General features: G+C 24.8%; 6 protein-coding genes and 1 pseudogene across 7 annotated transcripts; 3 read left to right on the top strand and 4 right to left on the bottom strand.

Annotated features, from left to right (window-relative positions):
- Positions 1-794: 794 nt before the first annotated feature.
- On the bottom strand, positions 795-2,667 carry LOC122852304 (F-box/LRR-repeat protein 7-like). Its single transcript, XM_044152025.1, has 4 exons — positions 2,384-2,667; positions 1,700-2,187; positions 1,370-1,631; positions 795-1,295 (listed from the first exon to the last, which is right to left on the bottom strand). The coding sequence occupies exons 1-4, from the start codon at positions 2,520-2,522 to the stop codon at positions 913-915; spliced, it is 1,272 nt and encodes a 423-aa protein (XP_044007960.1). The 5' UTR covers positions 2,523-2,667; the 3' UTR covers positions 795-912.
- Positions 2,668-3,022: 355 nt separating this feature from the next.
- On the top strand, positions 3,023-5,037 carry LOC122850972 (annotated as a pseudogene).
- A 65-nt stretch (positions 5,038-5,102) lies between these two features.
- LOC122852302 (40S ribosomal protein S5-like) lies at positions 5,103-6,595 on the bottom strand. Its single transcript, XM_044152023.1, has 3 exons — positions 6,501-6,595; positions 5,529-5,916; positions 5,103-5,450 (listed from the first exon to the last, which is right to left on the bottom strand). Exons 2-3 carry the CDS (start codon positions 5,904-5,906, stop codon positions 5,166-5,168), a joined length of 663 nt encoding a protein of 220 aa, XP_044007958.1. The 5' UTR covers positions 5,907-5,916; positions 6,501-6,595; the 3' UTR covers positions 5,103-5,165.
- A 200-nt stretch (positions 6,596-6,795) lies between these two features.
- On the bottom strand, positions 6,796-7,819 carry LOC122852303 (cellular retinoic acid-binding protein 1-like). The gene is made up of 4 exons (XM_044152024.1): positions 7,794-7,819; positions 7,154-7,649; positions 6,977-7,084; positions 6,796-6,911 (listed from the first exon to the last, which is right to left on the bottom strand). Exons 2-4 carry the CDS (start codon positions 7,397-7,399, stop codon positions 6,855-6,857), a joined length of 411 nt encoding a protein of 136 aa, XP_044007959.1. The 5' UTR covers positions 7,400-7,649; positions 7,794-7,819; the 3' UTR covers positions 6,796-6,854.
- A 238-nt stretch (positions 7,820-8,057) lies between these two features.
- On the top strand, positions 8,058-10,300 carry LOC122852301 (probable ATP-dependent RNA helicase DDX28). The gene is made up of 7 exons (XM_044152022.1): positions 8,058-8,242; positions 8,338-8,574; positions 8,658-8,972; positions 9,040-9,297; positions 9,372-9,485; positions 9,560-9,951; positions 10,027-10,300. The coding sequence occupies exons 1-7, from the start codon at positions 8,162-8,164 to the stop codon at positions 10,238-10,240; spliced, it is 1,611 nt and encodes a 536-aa protein (XP_044007957.1). The 5' UTR covers positions 8,058-8,161; the 3' UTR covers positions 10,241-10,300.
- A 698-nt stretch (positions 10,301-10,998) lies between these two features.
- LOC122852299 (signal-induced proliferation-associated 1-like protein 1) lies at positions 10,999-19,793 on the top strand. Of its 2 annotated transcripts, none has more exons than XM_044152020.1 (4): positions 10,999-11,796; positions 11,893-12,090; positions 14,150-14,348; positions 14,553-19,793. In XM_044152020.1, exons 3-4 carry the CDS (start codon positions 14,159-14,161, stop codon positions 19,178-19,180), a joined length of 4,818 nt encoding a protein of 1,605 aa, XP_044007955.1. In that variant the 5' UTR covers positions 10,999-11,796; positions 11,893-12,090; positions 14,150-14,158; the 3' UTR covers positions 19,181-19,793. The 2 variants fall into 2 exon arrangements, with proteins under 2 accessions (XP_044007955.1, XP_044007953.1); XM_044152018.1 differs by having other exon boundaries at positions 10,999-11,769; positions 14,553-19,681.
- A 2,358-nt stretch (positions 19,794-22,151) lies between these two features.
- LOC122852300 (menin) lies at positions 22,152-24,925 on the bottom strand. Its single transcript, XM_044152021.1, is given in 3 exon segments — positions 22,152-23,701; positions 23,769-24,017; positions 24,019-24,925. Coding segments are annotated over 3 exon segments (2,058 nt in total). The 5' UTR covers positions 24,759-24,925; the 3' UTR covers positions 22,152-22,632.
- Positions 24,926-25,000: the final 75 nt, after the last annotated feature.

The following is a 25,000-nucleotide window of genomic DNA, read 5'->3' as shown; positions in this document are numbered from 1 at the left end:
TAGCAACTTTTTTTGAAAAAAAACAAAGTAAGTAATTCATTATTTAATTGATGTTTAAATTAATTTGTTATTTACGAGTAAATTATATTTTATTACTTAATTTTTATTAATAATATTAGCTGGAAATATTTCGAGTTAAATGACAAACTTTATTAGTTAGACATTATGATGACAAAAAAAAAAATAAATTGACGGTTAAAAATATTTTTTAGGAGACGAAATAATTAAAACGATATTAATAATAAACTTAATATAATATTTTGATTAAAAAAGTAATAATTTTGTAGATAAACTATATTCTTTTCACGACGCTATTTTTTCTAGTTTTATATAAATATATTTGTTTTTATATACTTTATTAATCAAACAAATCAACAACTATAAAAACGTTATATTTAAACTATAACTGTGTGTTGATTTTAATGAGAAAGCTTACTGTTTTACCAAAAGCTAGATTGATAATTTCATGCTAATTTAAATGATGATAATCAAGCTGATGCTATGAATATTTTTCTATTAACTTTAAACTTGTGATCTCTAAATAATTGTGTGTTTGAAAGACAGGGCAAATATTGCTTATCTATTTAATATTTTTTTACTATTCAAAATACTATTTAAATTAAAAAAAAAAAAAATAATAAAACATCCCAAATGGTATATCACATGCTTGACATGAAAACATTATATGAATAAATATTTTCGTACAATCAAAAAAAAAAAAAAATCAATAAAAATCCTAAAACCTTCTGTTAATATATTTTTAGATTTTTTTGTTGTACTAAATATTGATTCAATAATTTTCATAGCCAAATGTACATACCATTTTGATTATTCTATTTTTTTTCACAACTAAATTTATAAATATTTTAAACTGAAAGTCATGAAATCTATACTAACTTATGTTTGTTTAAATTATCCAATAGTTGATACTAATTTGAGTAATGGTGATTCACCTTTAAATGGTGATGAATCATAAACCGGATTAAAAGTATATGCAATCAACAATACTTTATTATTTGTACGATACTTTGTTGCATCAACAGCAGCTTGAAGTGTATCATTTGTAATTGCACAATCACGTATATCTAAATCAATTAGATTATCATGTCTCATAATAAATGACTGAACACCATCATCATTGATACTAGTAAGTGCTAATCCTAGTGTTGTTACACTTGATGGTATCATATCCAATACATAATTATCAACAGCTTCAACTCCAGCAAGTTGAAGTTTTTTCAATTTTGTCATTGTACAAATTGCACTGAGACCAATCATTGTAATTTGATTGCATTCTAAAAATTGAACAAAACAATATTATTAAAAAAAATAAATTAATTTATTATATTTATTTCAATTTATTACTTACCATTTAAATCAAGAATTTTTATATTTTTTGCATTTTTAACAATACATTCAATGACATTATCATTAACATAATTTCGACAATAAGAAAAATCAACATGTATTAAATTACATAATTTAGATATATGACTAAAATCAATATCACTTTCTGATGAAAAACGACGTAGTGATAAAAATTTTATGTCTTTATGTTCACTAATTGTTTTAATTGTTTTATCATCACCACAATCAATGTTTAAACTTGTTAATGATGTTTTATGAAGTAACTGAAATAAAAAAAAAAAAATATTATATAAAACATAAAACAAGTAATTTAAAATAATTAAATACTTACTGTGTTTAAACTTTGAATATAAGGCTCAATATTTAATTGTTTTTCAGATGAACGTATTTTTAATTCTCTTAATGTTTGTGTTGGAAGATGACGAAGACAACGTGCCAAACGATTGTAGTCATTAAAATCACTGATTGTAAATAATTCAAGATTTTTATTAACACATAATAATTGATTTAATCCAGCATTGTAAGGATCATATATATGATTTATACGTAAATGTGTTAAATTTTGACAATATTCAGCAATTGATGTTAATATACTTGCATTAAAAATATCAATTTTATCTGATAATGATAGAAATATAATATTATCACCACACAATGATAATACTTTACGATAAATTTTTGGATTTGTTGTTTTTAAAACAATTCTTTTATTTATATGATCATCAACAAGTGGATTTCTTCGTGATTCTAAACCATAAAAACTCAAAAAATCAGCATTTTTCCAGGGTTGATGAGCTACAGTATTCCATTGTTTGCACACTGTAAATTAAAAATAATATATATATAAATAATTTTTGATTTATTTGGTTGATTATAAAACGACTAAATTGATAATCAAAGCAAAATTACTAATATGTTAATTAATTTATTTTCTTTTCAACTGTTTTTATTTTTATCAATTAAATTTTCAAAGTTTATATGAGCTAATTGATGATAAATAATATTAATTTCTTACCTCTTGATAAACGTATTTTTTCTACAGATGCAAGATTAGAAAATATTTTTGTCATAACAGCATCAGGAAATTGATCCATTGTCATAACTTCATCATATTCTGATAATTCAACTCTTCTTTTTTTAGTAAATTGTGCCATGATTAACACAAAATAAAACAACTAATTATATTTGATCTATCTAAGTTTTATATTTCTTTTAACTATCTATCAAGTTACACGTGTTGGCACAGGCTTTAACAAGTTTAGTCAATGGTCATGCTTGTCGACTGTCGTAATTGATATTAAGAAAAGTGAAAACTGATGAAGACTGCTTCGAGGAATTGAGAGAAAAACGGTAAAAAAAATAACAATGATGAATGGTCTAAGGTTTGGCTGGGTTATGTAAAAAAAACAAAACACTGCTAAAATAAGCGGGAAAATGTCTAATAAATGGTCGAGGGGAAATCCGGTACCAATTACCAATTAAAATCACGAACCACTGTCAGCCATTTTTAAGCGGGAATTTACAAAACCTGCAACAGAAAAAAAAATAATATATAAACAAAAGATTTTATAAATAAACAACTTCATTTAAAATGAAAAATAAAAAACATTATTAATTATTTATTTAATATTTAAGTAATAATTTTTTATTTATAATGGAGTTGATGGAATTGGTACCATCACAATCATCATCAGATGAACATGTGGTATCTTATTAATAAATATTTAAATAAACAAAATAATTATTAACTTATAATCAATTATAAATTTATTATTATTCAAGGAAACAACACCTGATTTTGTTCATAAATTTAAAGATAATAATATCAATGATCCAATCAAGCAACTAATACCAGGTATCAATTGGTTTAATGAAATAAAAAGATGGATTAAAAAACGTATTATTGTTTCACGTAAACATCCAATGATAAAAAGATGTTTAAAAAGTAGTATACAAATTGATAAAGAAATTGAAAAACAAATTAAATATTATCCTTGGATAATTCATCCATTAAGTGAATTTCGTAACATATGGATTTTATTGATGATAACATTTAGCTTTGTGTCACTTATTATATTACCATTTTATCTTGCATTTTATATTAATAAAAATAAATGGGATTTAATTATTGTACTTTCATTAATTGATCTTGGATTTATCATTGATACATTTGTCTGTTTTTTTACTGGCTATCTTGATCAAACAACTTTAACAACTGTTTTAAAACCACAAACTATCATAAGGTAAATATTTTTTAATTTAAACAAATGTATAATTATTGATAATATTGTTGTTTGTTTATTTAGAAAATATATTAAATCATTTTTTATGCTGGATTTAATAACAGCATTTCCATTTGCTATAATTTTAAATGATAAAAAAAAATGTCAATTGGAATGGTCTAGCTTTTATCTTTTAAAAATATTTAGAATAAGAAATGTTATATTTTATTTCAATCGACTAAATGAAAGATATGAATTTTCATTTGAATTTTATAAAATAATTAAAATGAGTATAATAATTATTACTTGTATACATTGGGCTGCTTGTATGGAGCTTTATGTTCCACTTGTTGGTGAAAAAATTGGCTGGAATAAATCAACTCGTCCGTATGTTTCGATAATAATTATTTTTAATATTCAATTAATAATTAATAATCATGTTTTTTCTTTTATCAAGTTCATGGCTAGCTTCTGATTATATGAAACAACGAACAACAATATTTACACGTTATGTTGCTAGTGCAAATCGTGCATCAATATCATTGGCGAGTTCAGCTCATTATCTTGATATGAAATCAGTTGAAGATATGATGTTAAATATATTTTTAATACTTCTTGGTCGAATTGGATATATCTATGTTCTAAGTAAAAATAATAATCTATTATTATTTAAATATTTTAGTAAAGAAAAAATGTAATTATCTAAATTATTTCAGTACAATTTTATCAACTAGTAACAAAGTTTAATCCATCTAAAAAAAGAAATGTTAAACTTCATCAAGAACTTCAAGAATACATGAAATACAAAGAATTACCATCAAATTTACAAAAACGAATTATGACATATTTTAATTATTGGTGTAAAAGAGGATTTGATCAAGAAGCATTTGTTCTTGAAAATATATCACCACATTTAAGAGAAGTAATATTATTTCATCAATTATTTAAATCATGTATTAATAAATTATAAATTCTATTGTTTATTTCAAGGCAGTACTTTTAAATCGTCATTCAAAACTCATTAAAAGAGTAGATTTTTTCAAGTACTTACCTAAAAAAATACTTGGACAAATAGTACAACATCTTGAAACAAAAGTTTATTTAAAAGATGATGTAATTGTAAAAATTGGAAGTATTGGTAATGAAATGCATTATATTGTTGCTGGTACAGTATCAATATCAACAAAAAATCATTTAGAATTTTGTTATTTAGAAGATGGCTCGTATTTTGGTGAATTAACTCTTGTTATTGAAAATCAAGTACGTCAAGCAACTGTTAAAGCTCTTGAAACAACAGAAATTTGTGTATTAAAACAATCTGATTTTTTACGTATACTTGAACCATATCCAAATCTATTAAAAAAGTTAAAAAAATTAGCAATTGAAAGTTTGGATAAATCATTATTAAGAGAAAAAAATTCGTAATTAGTAAAAAGTAAAAAGTGTTCTTATAACAAATACTAAACAGCTTTTGTTTTACATCAAAGTAAAAATAAACAACTCAATATTTCTAGAAGAAAAAAATACTTTTTTTTTTTTTATTTAGAAATTATATATAATATAATGATGCTATGATTAACGGTTGGATTTAGCAACACGTTCAAGTTCATCCTTCTTTTTGATGGCATAAGAATTTGATGATCCTTTAGCAGCATTAATTAATTCGTCAGCAAGACATTCAGCAATTGTTTTAATATTACGGAAAGCTGCTTCTCTTGCACCAGTACATAATAACCAAATTGCTTGATTAACACGACGAAGTGGAGAAACATCAACAGCTTGACGACGAACTGTACCAGCACGACCAATACGTGTTGAATCTTCACGTGGTCCTGAATTGATGACAGCACTTACCAAAACCTACGAAAAAAAAAGCAAAAAGTAAGATATATTTGTATGAAAAATATAAACAATGATTCTTTTAATTATTTAAATTACCTGAAGTGGATTTTCATTAGTTAACAAATGGATAATTTCAAATGAATGTTTGACAATTCTGACTGCCATTAATTTTTTTCCATTATTACGACCGTGCATCATCAAGGAATTTACCAATCTTTCAACAATTGGACATTGAGCCTTTCTGAATCTTTTGACTGAATAACGTTGACTAGAATGTGGCAAATAACGACAATACTTTTCCTTGACAGCAACATAATCTTGAAGAGATATATCATTTACTGTGACATCTTCACATGACCAACGACCGAATAATTCAATTTCAGGAAGTTCAGTTGATGATGCCAATGTTGGCATTGGCAAGGTTTCAACATTTTCAGTTGACAAAACTGCTGTTTCTCCTTGATCGATTGCCATGATGATTCAACTGAAAAATAAAAAATCATTTGTTAGGATGTTAAATCATATTGAAAGGTTAGGATGTCTAGTTGAGCCTTAAAATTAATTATTAAATTTAATTTTTATTTAACTATTTAAAAATTTCTCAATCAAATTATAATATTATTCTTGGATTTTTTAAAATTAAATTAAACAATTTAATGATAAACAAATAAACAATAATATTTTATTCAACAATAACAAAAAACTTTCTTTTTTTTTTATTTAAAAAAAAAAAATAAAAAAAATGGGAAATTATAAGCACACACTTTTTACAGGACAGATTTGATTCAATCTATTTTTTTTTTTGAAAAATTATTATATAATAAATATTTTTTTTTTATAAATAAATAAATTAAACTATATGGATTATTAAAAAAACAGCAGGGTGTCATGTTGCCACGCGGTTACATGAATAATTTGTTTCAATCCAAACTCAATAACTATACACATTGGCAAAACACCTATTATTTTAATCGATTAAGAAATTTTTTATCTATCTAATTTTCACATAACTTTGTGGATATAATTATTTAAATAATATAAAATAATATTGTTGTTAAAAATACTCACATCTTGGTAACACAATTCACAAGGGTTAGTTTTTCTTAGGACTTTTTACTTATGGTTTTCAATGGAGGTCTGGTACTCTGGTTCTGCTCTGGTTCAGTCTGGTAACTGGTTCGACACAGCGACATCTTTTTTTTAGCGGCCATTTTTTTATGGCGCTTAAATTAAATACTGTATTATGAAAAAAAAAATTAAAAATTTTTTAAATATAAACATTTTATTTAAACAACATAATAAATTTTTTTTCGTACAAAATATAAGGTTTATTATAAACATATTTATTGTTTTGAAAAAAAAATCTTTTAAACATTGAGAATTTTCATTTTTTTTTATTTTTAAAAATTGTTTATGTATTGTTTAAATACGTCTGTACCAAGAAGTTGCTTTGGTTCCATATTTCGATTCAGTAAAGTGCTAAAAACAGAATTATTTTTGTATCTATTTAATTAAATCAAATATTTAAATGATTAAATTCTTACAATGATAGATCCTTCAGGTGAAAATATTATTTCACGATTAAATGAATTGCCATTCTCAAGTTTGCTGACTACATACATGATGTTATCACCACTTATCGTTACGACTGACTGCAAAATAATAAAACAATTATTCTTCTTTTCTAATAAATTTATTATTCTTCAAGTTGATTAAATTACCTGAGCAACATCTTTGAAGTAGGTGGTCTCTTTAAATTCTTCACCAATTTTAAAAGTGTTGATAATATTATCATCACACATATAAAAAGTATAGGTGAAACTATCACCAGAACGAGTAGCTCTAACATGTGGCCTTGTTCGATGAAAAATTTTAAAGTTTTCAACAGCACCTGGTCCTCCAATTTTAGCTACCAATTGTTCTAAACCTTCGCTTCTCTCATAAATAAAAGTACCAGAAAAAGACATTTTGTTTGATGCTGTTAAGAGCAACTTGCTAAATAAATTATTGATCACATTCTGTCGGTTATTTATAACATGATAATTATCTTATCAAGGGTTAAAAAAAAACTCATTAAAATTGGTTGATGTGTCAGTCGTTTGATAAACTTTTATGATGATATCTATGACCCTGCACCCAAAAAATCACCATCAGCAAAAATTTACATAAACTTTGAACAGACTTCATGATGTCCATCTCAATATAATTGCTGATAATCTAAAAAAAATAAAATATATAATTCTTCATATCCTAAATAAATTCAATTGTTAATTTATATATTTTTTATTTGTTATTAAAAACAATACTAATTAAAGCTCATAACGAAAAAATACATTATTTTGCTTGCTCAATTTTATTTACCTTCTTTTTTGTTTATTTTTGATAAAAATAAAAAAGACTAAACAATAAATAACACAAAAAAATTAATCAATTGAACCAATTCAATAATAATTATAAATTAAATATATATAATAAATTAATAATTAATAACAAATGTTATTGTTTATTGTTGTTTATTATTTGTAAAATGTAAACACATTTGTGAGTGTGTGACTTGATACGTGCTGCCTCTGTTGACCATATGAATCTTCACTCTAGATTGCTCTAGATGATGATAAAAAATAAGATGGTTACCTTGAAAATTATCTTTTCAATTGTGTCTGATAAATTCTAAGAGGTTATAATAAATAAAAATAATGAATAATAATTGTTTACAAAATAATTAAACAATGCATATGTTAATTAAAAAATTGTGTCAATTGTGTCAAATTACTAGATCTAACAGTATTAAAAATATTCGTAAATACAATGTAAGTATAATGATTTATTTATACTAATTATATACATGTGTTCAATGTTTTTAATTGATTAAAAATCATATTAATTTTGATTTGTTATTTAATAGGTAACATCAGTATGTCAAGATCGATATATACTACCAGCTGATGATGACAATGACATAATTGAAATTGAACAAACACCAGAAATAATTAAAAAACCAATAATAAAATGTAAACGTAATGAATTTGATTTTTATGATGGTACTGAATATTCAAAATATGAAATTGTACCAATTGCTTGTGATGGTTGGAATCATCTAAATTCTAGAGGTGATTTTTTTACAATTTATCCAGTTATTCAGGTAATTAAAAAACAATAATTATTTTATATTTAAATTATAAACAATGATGATAATTATTTTTAAATAATTAAATTTAATTACAGAAAATTGATGAAGAAGAAAATAAAAAACTTGAAAATGTAACATTTAGAGATTTAGGTATTACATCAAAATTATCAGATATTGTTAAGAAACTTGGATATAATGAACCAACAACAATACAAAAATATGGAATACCAGAAATTTTAGCTGGTCAAAATACAATGATACAAGCTGAAACTGGAACTGGTAAAACTCATACATATCTTTTGCCAATAATTGATCAAATACAACGTTGGAAAAAATTAGTTGAACCAAAAAAAAATACACCTCTTGTATTAATACTTGCACCAAGTAGAGAATTAGTATTACAAATTGGAGTAAGTATTTAAATAATATTAATAATTGATTAATTTAATTTAATTAATAATAAATTTTTAATTACAGAATGAAGCTAGAAAAATAGCTGATGATTTGGATATCAGTGTTAAATCTCTTATTGGTGGTAGAACAAAATATTTAATGCGTAATCCTCCAGTAAATTATGTTGATATTTTAATTGGTACAGTTGGATTGACAAGTAAATTAACAACAACGCGTGTATATAAACTTGATCAAATACGTCATACTGTTTTGGATGAAGCACATGCACTTTTTGATGAAACTTATGAAGAAAAATTATCACATTTTATCAAAAGAATTAATGTAATAATATTATTATTATTTAAAATTATCATTATAATATAAAATGAATAATATGTTTTTTGTTTTAATTTTAGTTTGGTTTTAAACAAACAACTGATGCAACAAAAGCTCCAGTTAGCAGTCAATTGACAATGGCATCAGCAACAATGCCATCAACATATCCAAGCTATTTACAAAGAGTTATTGATGTAAAGTATCTTAAAAAACTCAACAACAAATGAAATAATAAATCAATTAATTTTTTTAATTTATTATTTTACAGTTGGAATCAATTCTTCCTATACAAACAAAAAATATTCATCGTGTATTGATACCACAAAAATTCATGCGTCTTGGACCACAACAAAAACCTGCTGCATTATTAAAAATAATGAAAGCACGTACATCAAAAAAAGAATCAACATTAATATTTTGTAATGACACTGCAACTTGTGATTGGATGTCAATATTTTTAAATAATATGAATATAAATGCTGTTTCATTACATGGTAATATGCCAACACCAATAAGAAGAGATCAATATTGGAAATTTCGTAATGGAGAAGTTAGTGTAATATGTACAACAAATTCAACAGCAAGAGGTCTTGATACAGTTACTGTTGATTGTGTTATTAATTATGATTTTCCACTTAATACTGCTGATTACATACACAGGTAATTTTAACAACAAAAACCAAGCATTTAATAACATTTAACAAAATGAATAATTTAATTTTTATAATTTAATAGATGTGGTAGAACAGGAAGAATTGGCAGTAGACAACCTGGACGTGTTATTAATTTTATATCTCGTAAATTAGAAATTGAATTAACTAAAAAAATTGAAAGAGCAACTAGAAGAAATAAAGCATTACCAATATTTGATCTTCAAGATCAAGAAAGTGAAAAAAATGATAAAGCAATGGATGAAGAAATGGATCAACTTTTATCATCATCAGGATAAAAAATACAAAATAAATCAATAATTTTATAACAAATGTTTTTTTATCATTAAATTAATTCAAAATATAATTAATTTTGTTATTTTTTTTTTTTTTTTTGGCAAAAGGAAATTATAAACCTGTCGTATAAACACGCCCATCCGTTCGTTCATTCACCGGATCAACATACCATCACATCCGGCTTTATCAATACTCATCGTATCTCCCTCTATCACCATTCCCATATCACCATTACCATACAAAATCATCATTTTAAAAGGAAAAAAAAAAATTATTAAATTAAACAAAAAAATACTTATTCATCAATAAATGACAATAATACATAATAATAATAAATTATTTTCACTTTAATCATTATAATAAATATTCAAGTAAATTAATATTTATTCTAGAAGAAAAAGTGCTTGATTTTAAGATAAAATACACAATGAACGTGGGCATATGCGTAACATGTAGGACAGGGGCAATCGAGACATTAGAATACTAGAAATTTATTTAACTATTTTCAATTTTCAACAAAAAAAAAATAACAACAACAAAGAAGTCTAGCTGAGAATAAAATTAAAGTATACTAAACGAAAAAAAAAAAAAGAGAGAATTTGATAAGTAAGCAAACATATTTTATTGTTAAACTCAAGAGCATGATGATAATTATGATTGTCATCAGTTTGTAAATATGATAGACATTGTAAATATGTTAAATCATCATCTTAAAGGTAAAAAACTTTCAATGGTGATCTCGATGATCATGATCCGTGAGGCATTATTCGCCAATGGCCATTGGTCGTCGTCATACAATTGGCATGTGTCCCCACCATACTACATCTCTTCCGGAGCAATCACGTTGGCTCTTTTCTTCTTTTTTCAATACATAAATTCATTTTGTTGTCTGTCTATTTCTATTACCTCCCCTCTTAACATACTCTTGTGTGTATACCTTTCAGTATATTGTTAGTAGTATAGTGTAGTATTTGTAGAATTTTTTTTTTTCTTTTTTCAGTAGAATTACCAGTTGCATTGGTTTGATATGCTTCGTACTGAATGCAACTTGTGACTGATCGTGACGCTATAACGCTTTTTTTTTTTATAAAACCTGACTCAACCTAGTTGATTGCTTGTTTTCACCAACATCATCATCATTTTAACCACCGGGCGCGGTCTAGCACGTTGTTTTAAAATTTATTTTAACAAATAATTTATTTACAATTATCAAGTGTATACACATAAACGTGAGTGCCTTAATAATAATAAATAAAAAAAAAACCACACACACAATTTTGTTCAATGAGTGATCAGTTATGTGAGCCATTGATTAAAAAAAAAAATTAATAAAATCATTGAAAATTGGAGCTAATCATCCATTCATTGTGAAAATAATTTTTTTTTTTTTTTTTGGAGTAAACCAAGTTGGCAAATAAAATAAAAAATAATTCTGTTAAATTTGTCATTGTGTGTGTGTTATTATTGTGTATGTGTTTGTGAATAAAGTGGTCAGTGTAGTGGCTAGTTGTGGAATACCAGGCTGAAACTGGTATGTTACGAGTTACGACTTTTTTCAGTTAGTATCCCAGGCGTCTACTTAATTTTATTTTTTTTTATTAAAAATATATTATACATTTTTTGTAATATTATATATATTTTTTTTAATTCTCAGTATTGCAACAGCTGCACACGTAATGCTCATCAAGATCAACAAAAATCATCTTAATTATAACCATTTTGTTGTCATAAAATTAATCGAGGCCATTCAACCAAATTCAATAACAATAACTTATTAAGTTGACTCATTCACCCACGTTGTCGATGCAACAGTTTTTTGATATTTCATCAAGGACACACATTTAACATCTAGGTATTTATATAATTATTAATTTATTATTTTTATATTTTATGTACTACTTAATTTTTTATTAATTTACTTTTTTAATATATAAAATTATTGTGATTAATTTATTGATCAATTTACACTCGAGTAATTTGATATATTTATAAATTCAAATTTTATAGTATTTACTATTTTAAAATATCGTTCACAACACTGTACAAATATTATGATATGAATCATTTATTCGACTATAAAAAAAAAGGTTTAGCCGTAAGTTATTATTATTTTAATTCTGATAAGAAAGAAAGAGAACTGTTTTTTCTACTTGCATTCTACTATGTATGTAAAAATTATATTTTAAAATTAAAATAAAAAAACAGTAGGTTTATAATAACAATAATAATTTAATAAATATATTTTAATTTATATTTATTAATAAATATAAATAAATAAATAAATTTGTTAATAGCTATTACTATTTAAACAAAAAATAAAAAAAAAGTAATTTTTATTTTTAAAGTAAAATAATTTAACGAGAAAGACTAGAGCTTCATACATGTTTATATAATAACAATAATAATAATAAAATGAGTGATGATAATGAGTAGATCAAGATATGAATAGTAAAATTTTTCTCAGGGTAAAAAATAAAATAAAAAAAAATATACTTGGTACAGTAAAATGGGTGAATAAATAAATACATATAAATATTAAGTGTTTTCTCTGTACAAAATGGCTGTGCGACCGGAAAATGAGTATAATAAAAAAATAATATCACAAAGTTACCTACGTATCATACCGTTATCATATAAACAAATATTAAAAAAATTAAAAAAATAATAATAATATATTTTAATCATAATAATTATATACCTTTGTGGTATTATTTTAATTAGTAGTAAAAAAATTTGAAAAAAAAACAATTGTTACAAGTAAATTTATATTCAAGTAAAAATTAAATATTTTTTAAAATAATTTTAATATAATTAATAGATATTCAAATGAATGATATAAGACTTGAAAAATAATAATATTATCATGCAATGTTAATTGTACATAATGCATCTTTAAAGTTGAAAATAAAATACACGCATGAGCGAAATAGAAAGCGTGAAAAAAAAAAATATATATAAGATAAAAATACATTAGAAAAAAAAAAACTAGGTAATCTTAATCACATTAATTAAATCGAAAAATATATTTCATTATTATAATTTATTAATTAAATTTTTAGCATTTATTTAGATGGTTTTAATTTTTTTGTTCTTATTTTATGATACCATAGAAAATTTTATAATATTATTGAGCCTATTTTTTATCTAGTACACAATTTTATATGTTAAAAAAAAAGAAAAACAAATTTAAACAGCTTAAATACCTAATAGTTGTTGTAAAAAAAAAAAAATGATGAAATGATGCTTGAAAGATACAACAACAAATATAAAATTAGGTGAAATTTTTTTTCTTTCTAATGAACGATTGCATAGTTTGTTTAATTTACTAGAAAATATAATATGAAAAAAGTTGTTGAATTGTTTCGACAATTGTTTGCTCCACTTGGCTGCAGGATGGCTGAATAGACAGACAACCAGGCAGGCAAGTGATCGTAAAATCAGTTCCCCTTTTTTTGATAGCCGAGTAATAGTGAACATATTATATTGTTGGCATTTATTTGCAGACTTGTTATATTGAGTTCGATGCCCTTTTAATATCATCAACATTTTAATGCCAATGTTATGCCCTCAAACAAGTAACACGTGCTATTGAAATTATTTATTATTTCATATCTGATGATTTTTTTTTTTTTTCAACTTTCATTTTTTATTATTAATTATCATTCAAGTTTGAATAATGTATATATTTTTTATTAAAAACTGCATAAAAAAATGAAAGTTATTTTTAAAATATAACTATTTGTTTTTAAAATAATAATACAACAATATTTTTTTTTCTATTAATAATTGAAAGTTTTTATGAAATTAATATACTCGTTATTAATGGTAGAGTAATTTTCATAAAAACTAAATATATATAAAATATATATTAAATACAATGTGTAATGTATAGGATGATGATTATGTTACAGAATGATGAGATGATTACTCAGTTTGCGATGATGGGGGGTGAAAGCGGAAGTGGTGGTAATACTGGTGGTAGTCGTGTAAGTCGTGCGGGCGGTCTTACTCTTCACAGATCAAATTCCAGCCTTGAATTGCCACACAGTCCTGAACGTACTGGAAGCACCATTGATGCTCAGCCACTAAGACGAGAATATGGTTCTCACGGTAAGCCCAAATTTTTTGCTTCTATTTTTTTGCTTCCAAAACGACAAAAAAAAAGAATGATTTATGTGTAAAAAAAAAACTAACTGGTACACATGAAGACTGTTATAAACATACACGCAGACAGACACCCATAATTATTATTTAGTGTCATCAAACTCTTGTACAATAATAATTTGTTTCATTTTTTTTTATTATTTTTTACAGGTAGTATTGATGTTGTTGCCAATCAATGTAGTCCAACAGGAGGTGGACCAGCTAGTGATAATATATTTGCAATGTTACAAGACTTTCGTAATAGTCGTGGTTCATCTGAACGTTTTTATTCACATCATCATTATCAGCATCAACATCATTACCATCATAATCATGCTGTTGCTTCAGGTAGTACATCAACAGATGAAGTTTGTGGTCCAACATCAGCATCAAGTCCAAAATTACGTTTAAAATTAAATCGTTTTTGGGGTAGTAAAGAATCATGTCCATCTGGTGCTGTTACTGTTGGTAATGTTGTATCAAGTGATTTAGAAGAACGTAATAGAAGACGTGCATTTGTACATTATGATTGTCAATCATTAACAGCAAATTTGGGTTATGCTGCAAAATTACGTGGTATATTACTAGCAAGAAGAAGAAATACAGCAACTGGTGCATCAGCAGCAAGTACAATACGTTCACCAACACCAGATAATGATGGATCAGAAAATAATGATACTGATGATGATTGTGGTGATGGTAAAAGTAATGATTTAATTGAATCATGTCCATTTTTTCGTAATGAAATTGGTGGTGAAGGTGAACGTGATGTATCATTATCAAGATTACCAATAACAACACCTGGTTTACATAGACCATCATTAGCATATGGTATATCTGTACTTGAACCACCAATTGGTGAAACATTATGGAAAAATAGATGTCCATTAAGAAAACGTTTATTACCAATTGAAAGTATTGATGAAGGTGCAAGATATTATAGAAAATATTTTTTAGGTATTGAACATCAAAATTGGTTTGGTATGGATGAACAACTTGGTCCAGTTGCAATAAGTATACGTAAAGATACAAATCATTATAGAATAATTGTACGTACATCTGAATTATTAACATTACGTGGTGCTGTACCAGAATATGCACTTGGTTTACGTGTTAATCAAAGTAGTCGTATACCAACAAAAGAATTACTTGAATTAGTTGCACCAGAGGTACAAATTAATTGTTTAAGATTAGGTACACAAGCTGCTGAAGAAAATTTAGCAAAACTTGATGAACAAGGTTTATCAAATTGTTATAAAGTTGGTGTACTTTATTGTCGTGCTGGACAAAAAACTGAAGAAGAAATGTATAATAATCAACATGGTGGTCCAGCATTTCTTGAATTTTTAGATACAATTGGACAACGTGTTAGATTGAATGGTTTTGAGGGCTATAAAGCTGGTCTTGATACAAGATCAGATTCAACTGGTACACATACTGTTGCTGCAACTTATCGTGGTGCACAAGTTACTTTACATGTATCAACAATGCTACCATTTACACCAAATAATAGACAACAATTATTACGTAAACGTCATATTGGTAATGATATTGTTACAATTGTATTTCAAGAACCAGGTGCATTACCATTTAGTCCACGTAATATTAGATCACAATTTCAACATGTATTTATTATTGTACGTGCTATTAATCCATGTACTGATAATACACAATATAGTGTTGCTGTATCACGTAGTAAACAAGTACCAATATTTGGTCCACCAATACAAAAAGGTGCAATATTTAATAAAAGTAAAGCATTTTCTGATTTTATACTTGCTAAAGTTATTAATGCTGAAAATGCAGCACATAGATCAGAAAAATTTTCAACAATGGCAACAAGAACAAGACAAGCATATTTAAAAGATTTAACAACTGATTATTCATCAACAACAATTATTGATACTGGACAAAAATTTTCAATGTTATCATTTAGTAGTAAAAAAAAAACACCAGTACGTCCAAGATTAGCATGTGATGCCCTACAAAGAGGTGCAATATGTTGGCAAGTTATACTTGAAGAAAATCATCAAAATACTGATTGTTATTTAGGTATATCAATTGATACTATTGTATTAATTGAAGAACATTCACGTCAAATTGTATATGTATCACCATGTATTAATATTCTTGGTTGGCATGCACAAACAAATAGTTTAAGATTATATTATCATCAGGGTGAATGTATTAGTATTCATGTTAGATCAGATTATTCTGAACGTGATGAAATAATGGAAATTGTTGCAAGATTACGTGCTGTTACACAAGGTTCACCAGCATCTGAATTATCATTAAAACGTAATTCACATGGACAACTTGGTTTTCATGTACAACCAGATGGTGTTGTAACACAAGTTGAAAGTATGGGATTATCATGGCAAGCTGGACTTCGTCAGGGCTCAAGATTAGTTGAAATATGTAAAGTTGCTGTATCAACATTAAGTCATGATCAAATGGTTGATTTATTAAAAACAAGTGCACAAATTACTGTTACTGTTATACCGCCAACAAATGATGGACAATCAAGACGTGGTTGTGCATTACAAAGTTGTCAATATTTATCAAGTAATTATGAAAGTGATTATGAAAATGTTACAAATAATGATTGTATACCAAGTCAACAAATTGCACAACAAGCACAAAAAACATATGAAAGATCAACAAGTCCACCAAGATCAAGTAATAGTTCTGGTTATGGTACTGGATCAAGTTCAAGATCATTTAATGATCCAAGATTTATTCATGAAATTAATAATACAAATATAAATAATACAAATAATGCAAATAATAATAATAATAATAATAATAATAATAATAATCATGATGAAAGATGGTATGATCATTTAGAAAATCAAGAAAGTGATTCACATCATAAAAATAATAATTTAACATCATCACCACCACCACCATTACCAACTCGACAAAAAATGATGGAAAAAAAAAATAATAATCAAAAATTAAATAATGAAAGTCCACATAAATATCATAATCAAGATTATAATAATTTAAAAGAATCAAATTATTCATCACCAAGAGCACTTATTAATGATGCTAATAATTATCAAAAATTTGATGAAACTAACAGACCTGGAAATAATTTATATGGACATAAAAATCATATTCATCATAAATTAACAGTTTCAAATTCATTACCATTGACTTCAAATACTCCATATAATAATAATATCAATAACAATAACAACAACAACAATAATAATAACAATAATAAAAATTTAAAAACAATATCAAATGGTAATGTAATTCGTTATTCTGCTGAACAATATAATAATTCAAATAGTCTTGAACGTCAAAATAATAATTATGATATTAATACAGCACAAGTACGTATGCGTAAACAAAAATTAGATGAAAATTCATCATCGTCATCTTCATTATCATCGTCATCAACAACAACAACAACAACTATAACAAATGAACAAGAAGGAAATAATAAACACTCATTAGATAAACGTGTTAGTTCATATGAATTTTTTCAAGATTGTTATGATAAAATTCCAAATGAAGTTAATGAAATAAATAATCAAGATAATAATGATTTAAATCGTGAAACAAGTCATGATTTTTTAATTGGTGAAAAAGTAACTTGTCTTAAAAATACAATACCTGATCGTGCATTAACACGTAAACTTATGCATTCAGAGTATAATAGATCAAAAGAATTTGTTACATCAAGTTTACCACCAGAAGTTAGAATATTTAGTGGTAATAATCAACAACCAAATGATAATCAACAACAACAACAACACCACCAACAACAACAACAACAAAATTTAATACGTGATGATGAACAATTAAATGCAAATGATAATCGTTCACCAGGTTTACGTAGATCAAGTAAACGTGGATGTACAACATCAAATTCAAGTCCAAGAAATCAAAGTCCAAGACCAAAATCAATTGTTAGAAATTCACATAGAAATTCAGCAAATTTAAATTCAAGTACACTTCAAGAAGATTTAATGAAATTAATTAATCCAGATTATATTGCTGATGATAATTCAATATTAAATAATAATAATATTAATATTATTAGTAACATAAATAATAATGTTATTGATAATAATGAAAATGTCAATGAAACAACACTAATGACAAATATTGATAAATTAAATAATGAAATTTTAAATAGACAAATAAATAATAATAATACTAATAATAATAAAATTGAAATACAAAATAGATGTAGATCACGTGAAAATTTATGTGGTACAAGTTCATCAACACTTAGTATATTATCACCAAATCGACAAGATAATACAAATGTTGAATCAGAAGTTATATTAACAATGGCACGTCCAGCAACAGTTATATCAAATACAAGTACAAATACAATTCGTTTACCAAATGAATTATTAAAAATGTCAAAAGAAGATAAATTATCACCACGTGTTACAAAAACATCAAATATAACATTAAAACCATCTAGTGATTTATTATCATCATCAAAAGAATTAAAAATAGAGAATAATGAGACAGAGTGCCGAACAAATTGTCCCGACACCTTTAAAACACCAACAACACGTCAATTAAAACAACAAGGTCAAGATAATGAAATTTATAATAATGATAATAATGATTCAATGATTGATTTACAATCACAAATGTCAAATCTTGAATTAAGAGTTGCTCGTGAAACAAGAAGACGTGTTTCACTTGAAGAAGAAGTAAGACGTTTAAGAGATGAAAATCGTAGATTACAAGATGAAAATCAAGTAGCTGCTCAACAATTACGTAGATTTACTGAATGGTTTTTTCAAACTATGGATCATCAACAATGATTTATCACTCAATTGCCTTTTTTTTCATTTTTTACCAACTAAATTATTCGTTTGAAATTATTCGTAAATATTAAATTTAATAAAATATATTTTTACATAACACATTGTTTATATAGGATATATATTTTTTGATAAGAACCAAACGATTATATTATAATAATAAATTAATAAATAATTAGTTAACAGTTATTGTGTATTGCAGTATTAATTAAAAACATTTTTTCTTTTTTTCTTTTCATTGTTAAAAAAAAAAATACATTTTAAAAGTTTAAAAAGGACAAATAATTTTTTTTAGATTAGTTATAAAATGTAATAATAATTTTCAAACAGTATCGAATATTATTAATGTATTTACACTTGAAACCATCAAAATAATAACAAAAAAAAATAAAAATTAATTAACATTTGCCGCATAATAACGCGACGAACCGACCAAATATTTTTTTGTATATTTAAGAATTATCTGTTAAATACTTTGTTAATATATCCATCTAATTTTTTTTTTTTCAATAGATAATGCTTTTGTATTGAACATTATTAATTGACAAATTGTTTATTAAATGAAGAAAAAAAATTAACTATTAATTATATTGTGCAAAAAAAAAATAAAAAATATATTTTCTAAATAGACAAACAAAAATGAATATAAAACACCTGTTGATTCTTTTGTAGAGTTGTGTGTGTGTGTTAAAAAATTTTCTAATATTGCAAATAGAAGAATTTCAACTTCAAGGTCTTCAATATACATTTAATAAGTGTTAAATATTAATTTTAATATCCAAATTTATTGTTGCTCAGGCTAAAACCAATTATTGTGATTCTCCAAAAATTTTCTATACTCTCATTGAATCATCGAGTCTTCAACTGGAAGCTAATATTGTTCACTTGTTCATCATTTTATTCCATGTGCACTTTAAATATACGTACACTTTGACATCTTTTAATTTTTTTTTCTTTCTAAATACTCCATGATAAAGGTATGAAATTATTTTCAACAAAAACAGTAAAATAATTTGAATAATAAAAATAATTTATTGTAATCCAATTGAGGGAAAGTGGTATGATTAGAGAAGAAAAACATATATTTTTTTTTTTCTAATCACTAATACTTTGTCGTTGTTTGACATACAAAAATTATAAATATATATATATATATACTTTTTTTTTAATCAAAGTTTCTATGGAAGGACACAAATGTGAGTGTCAAAATAACAAAATTATTTTTAAAAAATCAAATTAAAGATATTATCTTTTACAATTTTTAAATATATATTTTTTTTTTTTGACAATAATTATTATTCTGCATTTGAAAGTATTATTATTATTTTTTTTTAACATTGAAAGTTGAATTTTTGTTATTTTGAATTATTTAACAACAGTCAGATAATCTTAAAAATAATATGAAATTAATTTTTTTTATTTATTGAATTATTTAAATAAAATATAATTCAATAAATTATTATGCAAATATTTTTTTATTTCTTTTTATTTTTATCACCAATGCTGATACTCTAAACTGATCAACTGATTTATATTATTTTATTTTTTTTAAGTACTTAATTATGCCAGTTTTAAATTATCATTTCATATATATTTTTTTTTTAAATTTAAATTCATCTCAATTTTTAATAAAAAGCAGGAAGTTTTTATGTAATATTATTAATTCATTTTTATAAAATGTATTTAAACATTTTTTTTAAATTTGGATTTTTTTTTTCTTTTCTTCTTCTTTGTATGGCACGCATTGAGTATACATCATAGCATTTTTGCAACACGCGCACGTTAAACAAAAAAAAAAAAAAAATCATTAATGCAAAATGAATAATAAAATATGAATAAGTATATAAATGAAATTTAACTTTCACAGCACATTGTTAGTCAATTGGAATTTTCAAACATTTTAAACGAATTATAAAAATACTCTGTTGTTTGATTTTCCATTATTTTTTGATGCTGTCAACAACAAATGGCCAAAATGATAATTAAAAATAATTAGTATTCACATAATGATATTTTTAAAAAATACTGCTAATGGCCATTGTCATTATATTTAAAAACAATATTGATTTTTAACAATGTTTTAATAAGCGTTTTTTTTTTTTTTTTTTATGTACCACATAAAAGCACATAATTATAATAGCCGTTAATTATATGAAAAATAATTTTATAAATTTTCATTTTCTCGTCATTCACGCTGTGCCATTTTTTTATCTCGTTATACAAATATACATAGAGTATAATATCATTACAGTATATATCAACAGCATCACAGCAAAATAATCTTATTTTTTTATTTTTTTAAATTATGCTTTTTTTTAACGCTATTTAATTATATTTTTTCTTTTTAATTTTCAAACTCTATTAATTCCTTGTTTATCAAGATAGATCAATATATTTTTTTTATATGAAAAAGAGAATATTTACTCAGTGGTTTCAACAGTATATTATTTAACAATTACTCTAAAAACATATTATATTTTTTTTTTTTTTTTTTTTTTTTTTTTCTTTTAAATTTTATTTGTTTTTTTTTTCATTTTTTTATCGTATGAGTTTGATGGGATTTAGATATTTGCTATTATTTATTCTTCCCAATGAAATTTAATTGAAAAATAATTTTTATAATTTATTGAGATTTCGTGAGTGCAAGATTTATTAAAAATATTATTTTCGTAATAAAGTAACATTACGAAAATAATATTCGAAATATAAAAAATTAATGTTTAATAAATTTTTAAAAAAACTTAATTAATAAATTTAATTTGAAAAATAAATTATTGTGTGACGTAATTGTAACTTATAATTTAACTTAAAAATTATTTTAGGACGATTATTAATTTCATACTCAACATAAATGACTTAATCGAAAAAAAAATCGAAACACTTTTTTTTTTTTTTTTATGTTCACACAATGAACTAATGGAATGTAAATATATATATATTTTTTTTTTAACTTGGAAGAGATATGCTCATTGAATAATAAAAATAATTTAATTTAAAATGATTTTTTTTTTTCTCAATAAATAAAGCAAAAGCAAGTCTAAAAAAAACCACACATTCGGCCAATATTTCACGCAAAAATTCTATAAACTTAAAAAAAAAAAATGTCAAATAAAAAAAAATGAATAATTTGTACTTTTCTACTCCCGGTTAAATAAAATAATATTGTTATCAATATAATATAAAATATGTTTTCTTCTAGAAAAATCTTCAACACGTTTGCATTTTTTTTTCTCTCATTCTAGTGAGCATCAAAAAACCAACAAACAAACAAGCAAGTATTAAAAAAAAAAAAACATAATGATAACAATCAAGCAACCGAGATAATTTGCGCAAGAATTTAGCCGATTTAAATTCTACAAAAAAAAAAAAAAAAAATAATTAAATATTAATAATAATTTAGGGAAGAGATTCATAAAATAACGTATTTCTTCTTTTTAATTTTTTACCCTGCATTAGTGTCGTTGTCTTTTACGTTGGCTCAATCCAACTTCATCACTACTACCTCTTGTTTTTTTTCCAATTTGTACTTGACTCTGTGCTGTCAATTGCAATGATATTGCATGTGTATTTAATTTTTCAGCCAATAATAAATCTTTTAAACCTTTCATTTTTTCACTATAAAGAATAATTCTTGGTGATTGATTTTCAAAATCAGTATTTATTTTTGGATCTAATATTTCTTGTGATGTTGATGATGATGATGATGATGCTGTTGGTGTTGGTATTATTGCTGTTGTTATTGCTGTTGGTGTTGAGGATACTGCTGGTGTTATTGTTGATGGTGGTGATAATGATGTTGTTTCTTGTGGTGCAACAAATGGTTCACCATCACCTTGAAGTAAATAATCTCTATTAAGTATTTTTTCACTACATGCTGCTGTTAATGCTTGAATTCCTGGATGCATTGGTGATGGATTTGATGGTACTTTTGACTCAAGGCTTGCTATCAGGTCACGAGCATTATTAGATTTTTCTTTTGTTTTAATACTATTTTTATTATTAATATTATTATTGTTATTATTCATAATGTTATTATTGTTGTTATTAATATTATTATTATTGTTGTTGTTGTTTGTAATGGTGTTGTTATTATTATTACAACTATCATTATTATTATTATTATTATTATTATTGTTATTGGTACTGATATTATTGTTATTATTATGATAATCATCTTTTAAATTTGTATCTTTTCGTAAATCAACATTATAGCTATTATCATCTTCATGTTTACAATTTGTATCAGCCTCATGACATTCAATAATAACTTGTGCTCTAATACTTGCATCAAATTTTGATATTGTATTAACTAATGGTCGTGCCCAGCCAATATGTAATACTGGTGTATTTGCACCTTCTTCCCATTGACATATACCATCATAAAATCTTAATAAATAACCAAAACAACAAGGTTGACGTAATAAACGTAATTCATCAGCTCTAACTGTATGTGGTATTAATTCATTAGCTATTTCCAATAATTCTTTATATATTTCACCATCATCACGTGAATAATCATAGCTAAAATAAAAAAAAATTAAATTAATAAAAATAATTATTAATTTGTTTATTTAAAATTAAAACTTACTTTCTTAATACATCAGCAGCATCAGCCCAAGATGCTAATGCATTTGCATGATGTCCATGTCTGTATAAATAACCACCTTGATAAGTATATGGATAAACATGAGCATTGCCATAATATAATCTTGCTGAACGTATAGCTTCTTCAAATAATGCAATTGCTGGTGGTCTACCAGATGTTGGTGATGCTTCTTCAAGATCACCCATTGGAAGTGCCAATGGATATTTCATACAATATAATAACCATAACACATGCAACTTCAGCAGCATCAGCTGTTGCACTTAAACTTGGATTTATTGCTGAAACAATTGTTGCAACTTCCATAGCTCTATTACATACAACAGCTTGTCCATTAACATATAACCATGAACGTGATGCAACACCAGCTTCTACAGGTTGTCCACGTTTATCTTCATTACCTTTACCATGCCATGTAACTTCAACAGTTTCTTTACCATTTTCACCACATACAACCCATGCATGATCCTCTGACATTGCTAAATGTACATCTTTAAAACCAAGTAATTGACAACCAGCAACAACAGCAAATGCAACACCAAAACAATCAAGTTTATTTGCTGTTAAATAACTATAAAGACTTTGTAAATGTGCACGATCTTTATAATAACTACGTGGCAATGAATTCCATATTATATCAGATACTCTTTTAACAAGTTCTCTTGTTGCATATTTATCATTATATATTGTTAAATCAACTGAATTTTTAATAATTGAATTAAATTTTTTATATAATTTATCAGCAATTTCATATTTAACTTCTGGAAATTTTGTTTCATCATATATTGTTGTATTATCTTGTGATACAACAACACGATTACATGTCAATGAATTTTCAACAGCACCAACAAGTATTGATAATAATGCAAGATCCGGTTCTGTATTTTTTGATAATTGTTTTTTAAATATATCAACAATTGATGTTATACTTTGAATAGGAAATAGAGCTTTGTCTTCATCTCGTAAACCCGCCATGGTATTATTTATTATTATTTTAATATTTTTCAAGACTCTTCAAATGTCTTGAATCAATAGCTCACTTTTTATTACCTTTATTTTTTTAATATCAATTTTATATATATATACACATATAAAGACGCTTTAAAATTCTTTTATTTTACTTCCATTGTATTACACACCAACTGGCGTATGTTTTTTTTTTTTTTTTAGTTTTTAATTTTTTTTTTTTTTCTTTCTACGTTTTACCTTCCTTTACG

The sequence above is a fragment of the Aphidius gifuensis genome, linkage group LG3 (genome assembly GCF_014905175.1).
Source record: "Aphidius gifuensis isolate YNYX2018 linkage group LG3, ASM1490517v1, whole genome shotgun sequence".
In the NCBI taxonomy this organism is placed as follows: Eukaryota; Metazoa; Arthropoda; class Insecta; order Hymenoptera; family Braconidae; genus Aphidius; species Aphidius gifuensis.
The sequence above is the reverse complement of the archived record's forward strand: the minus strand, read 5'-3'. Positions and strand labels throughout refer to the sequence as shown.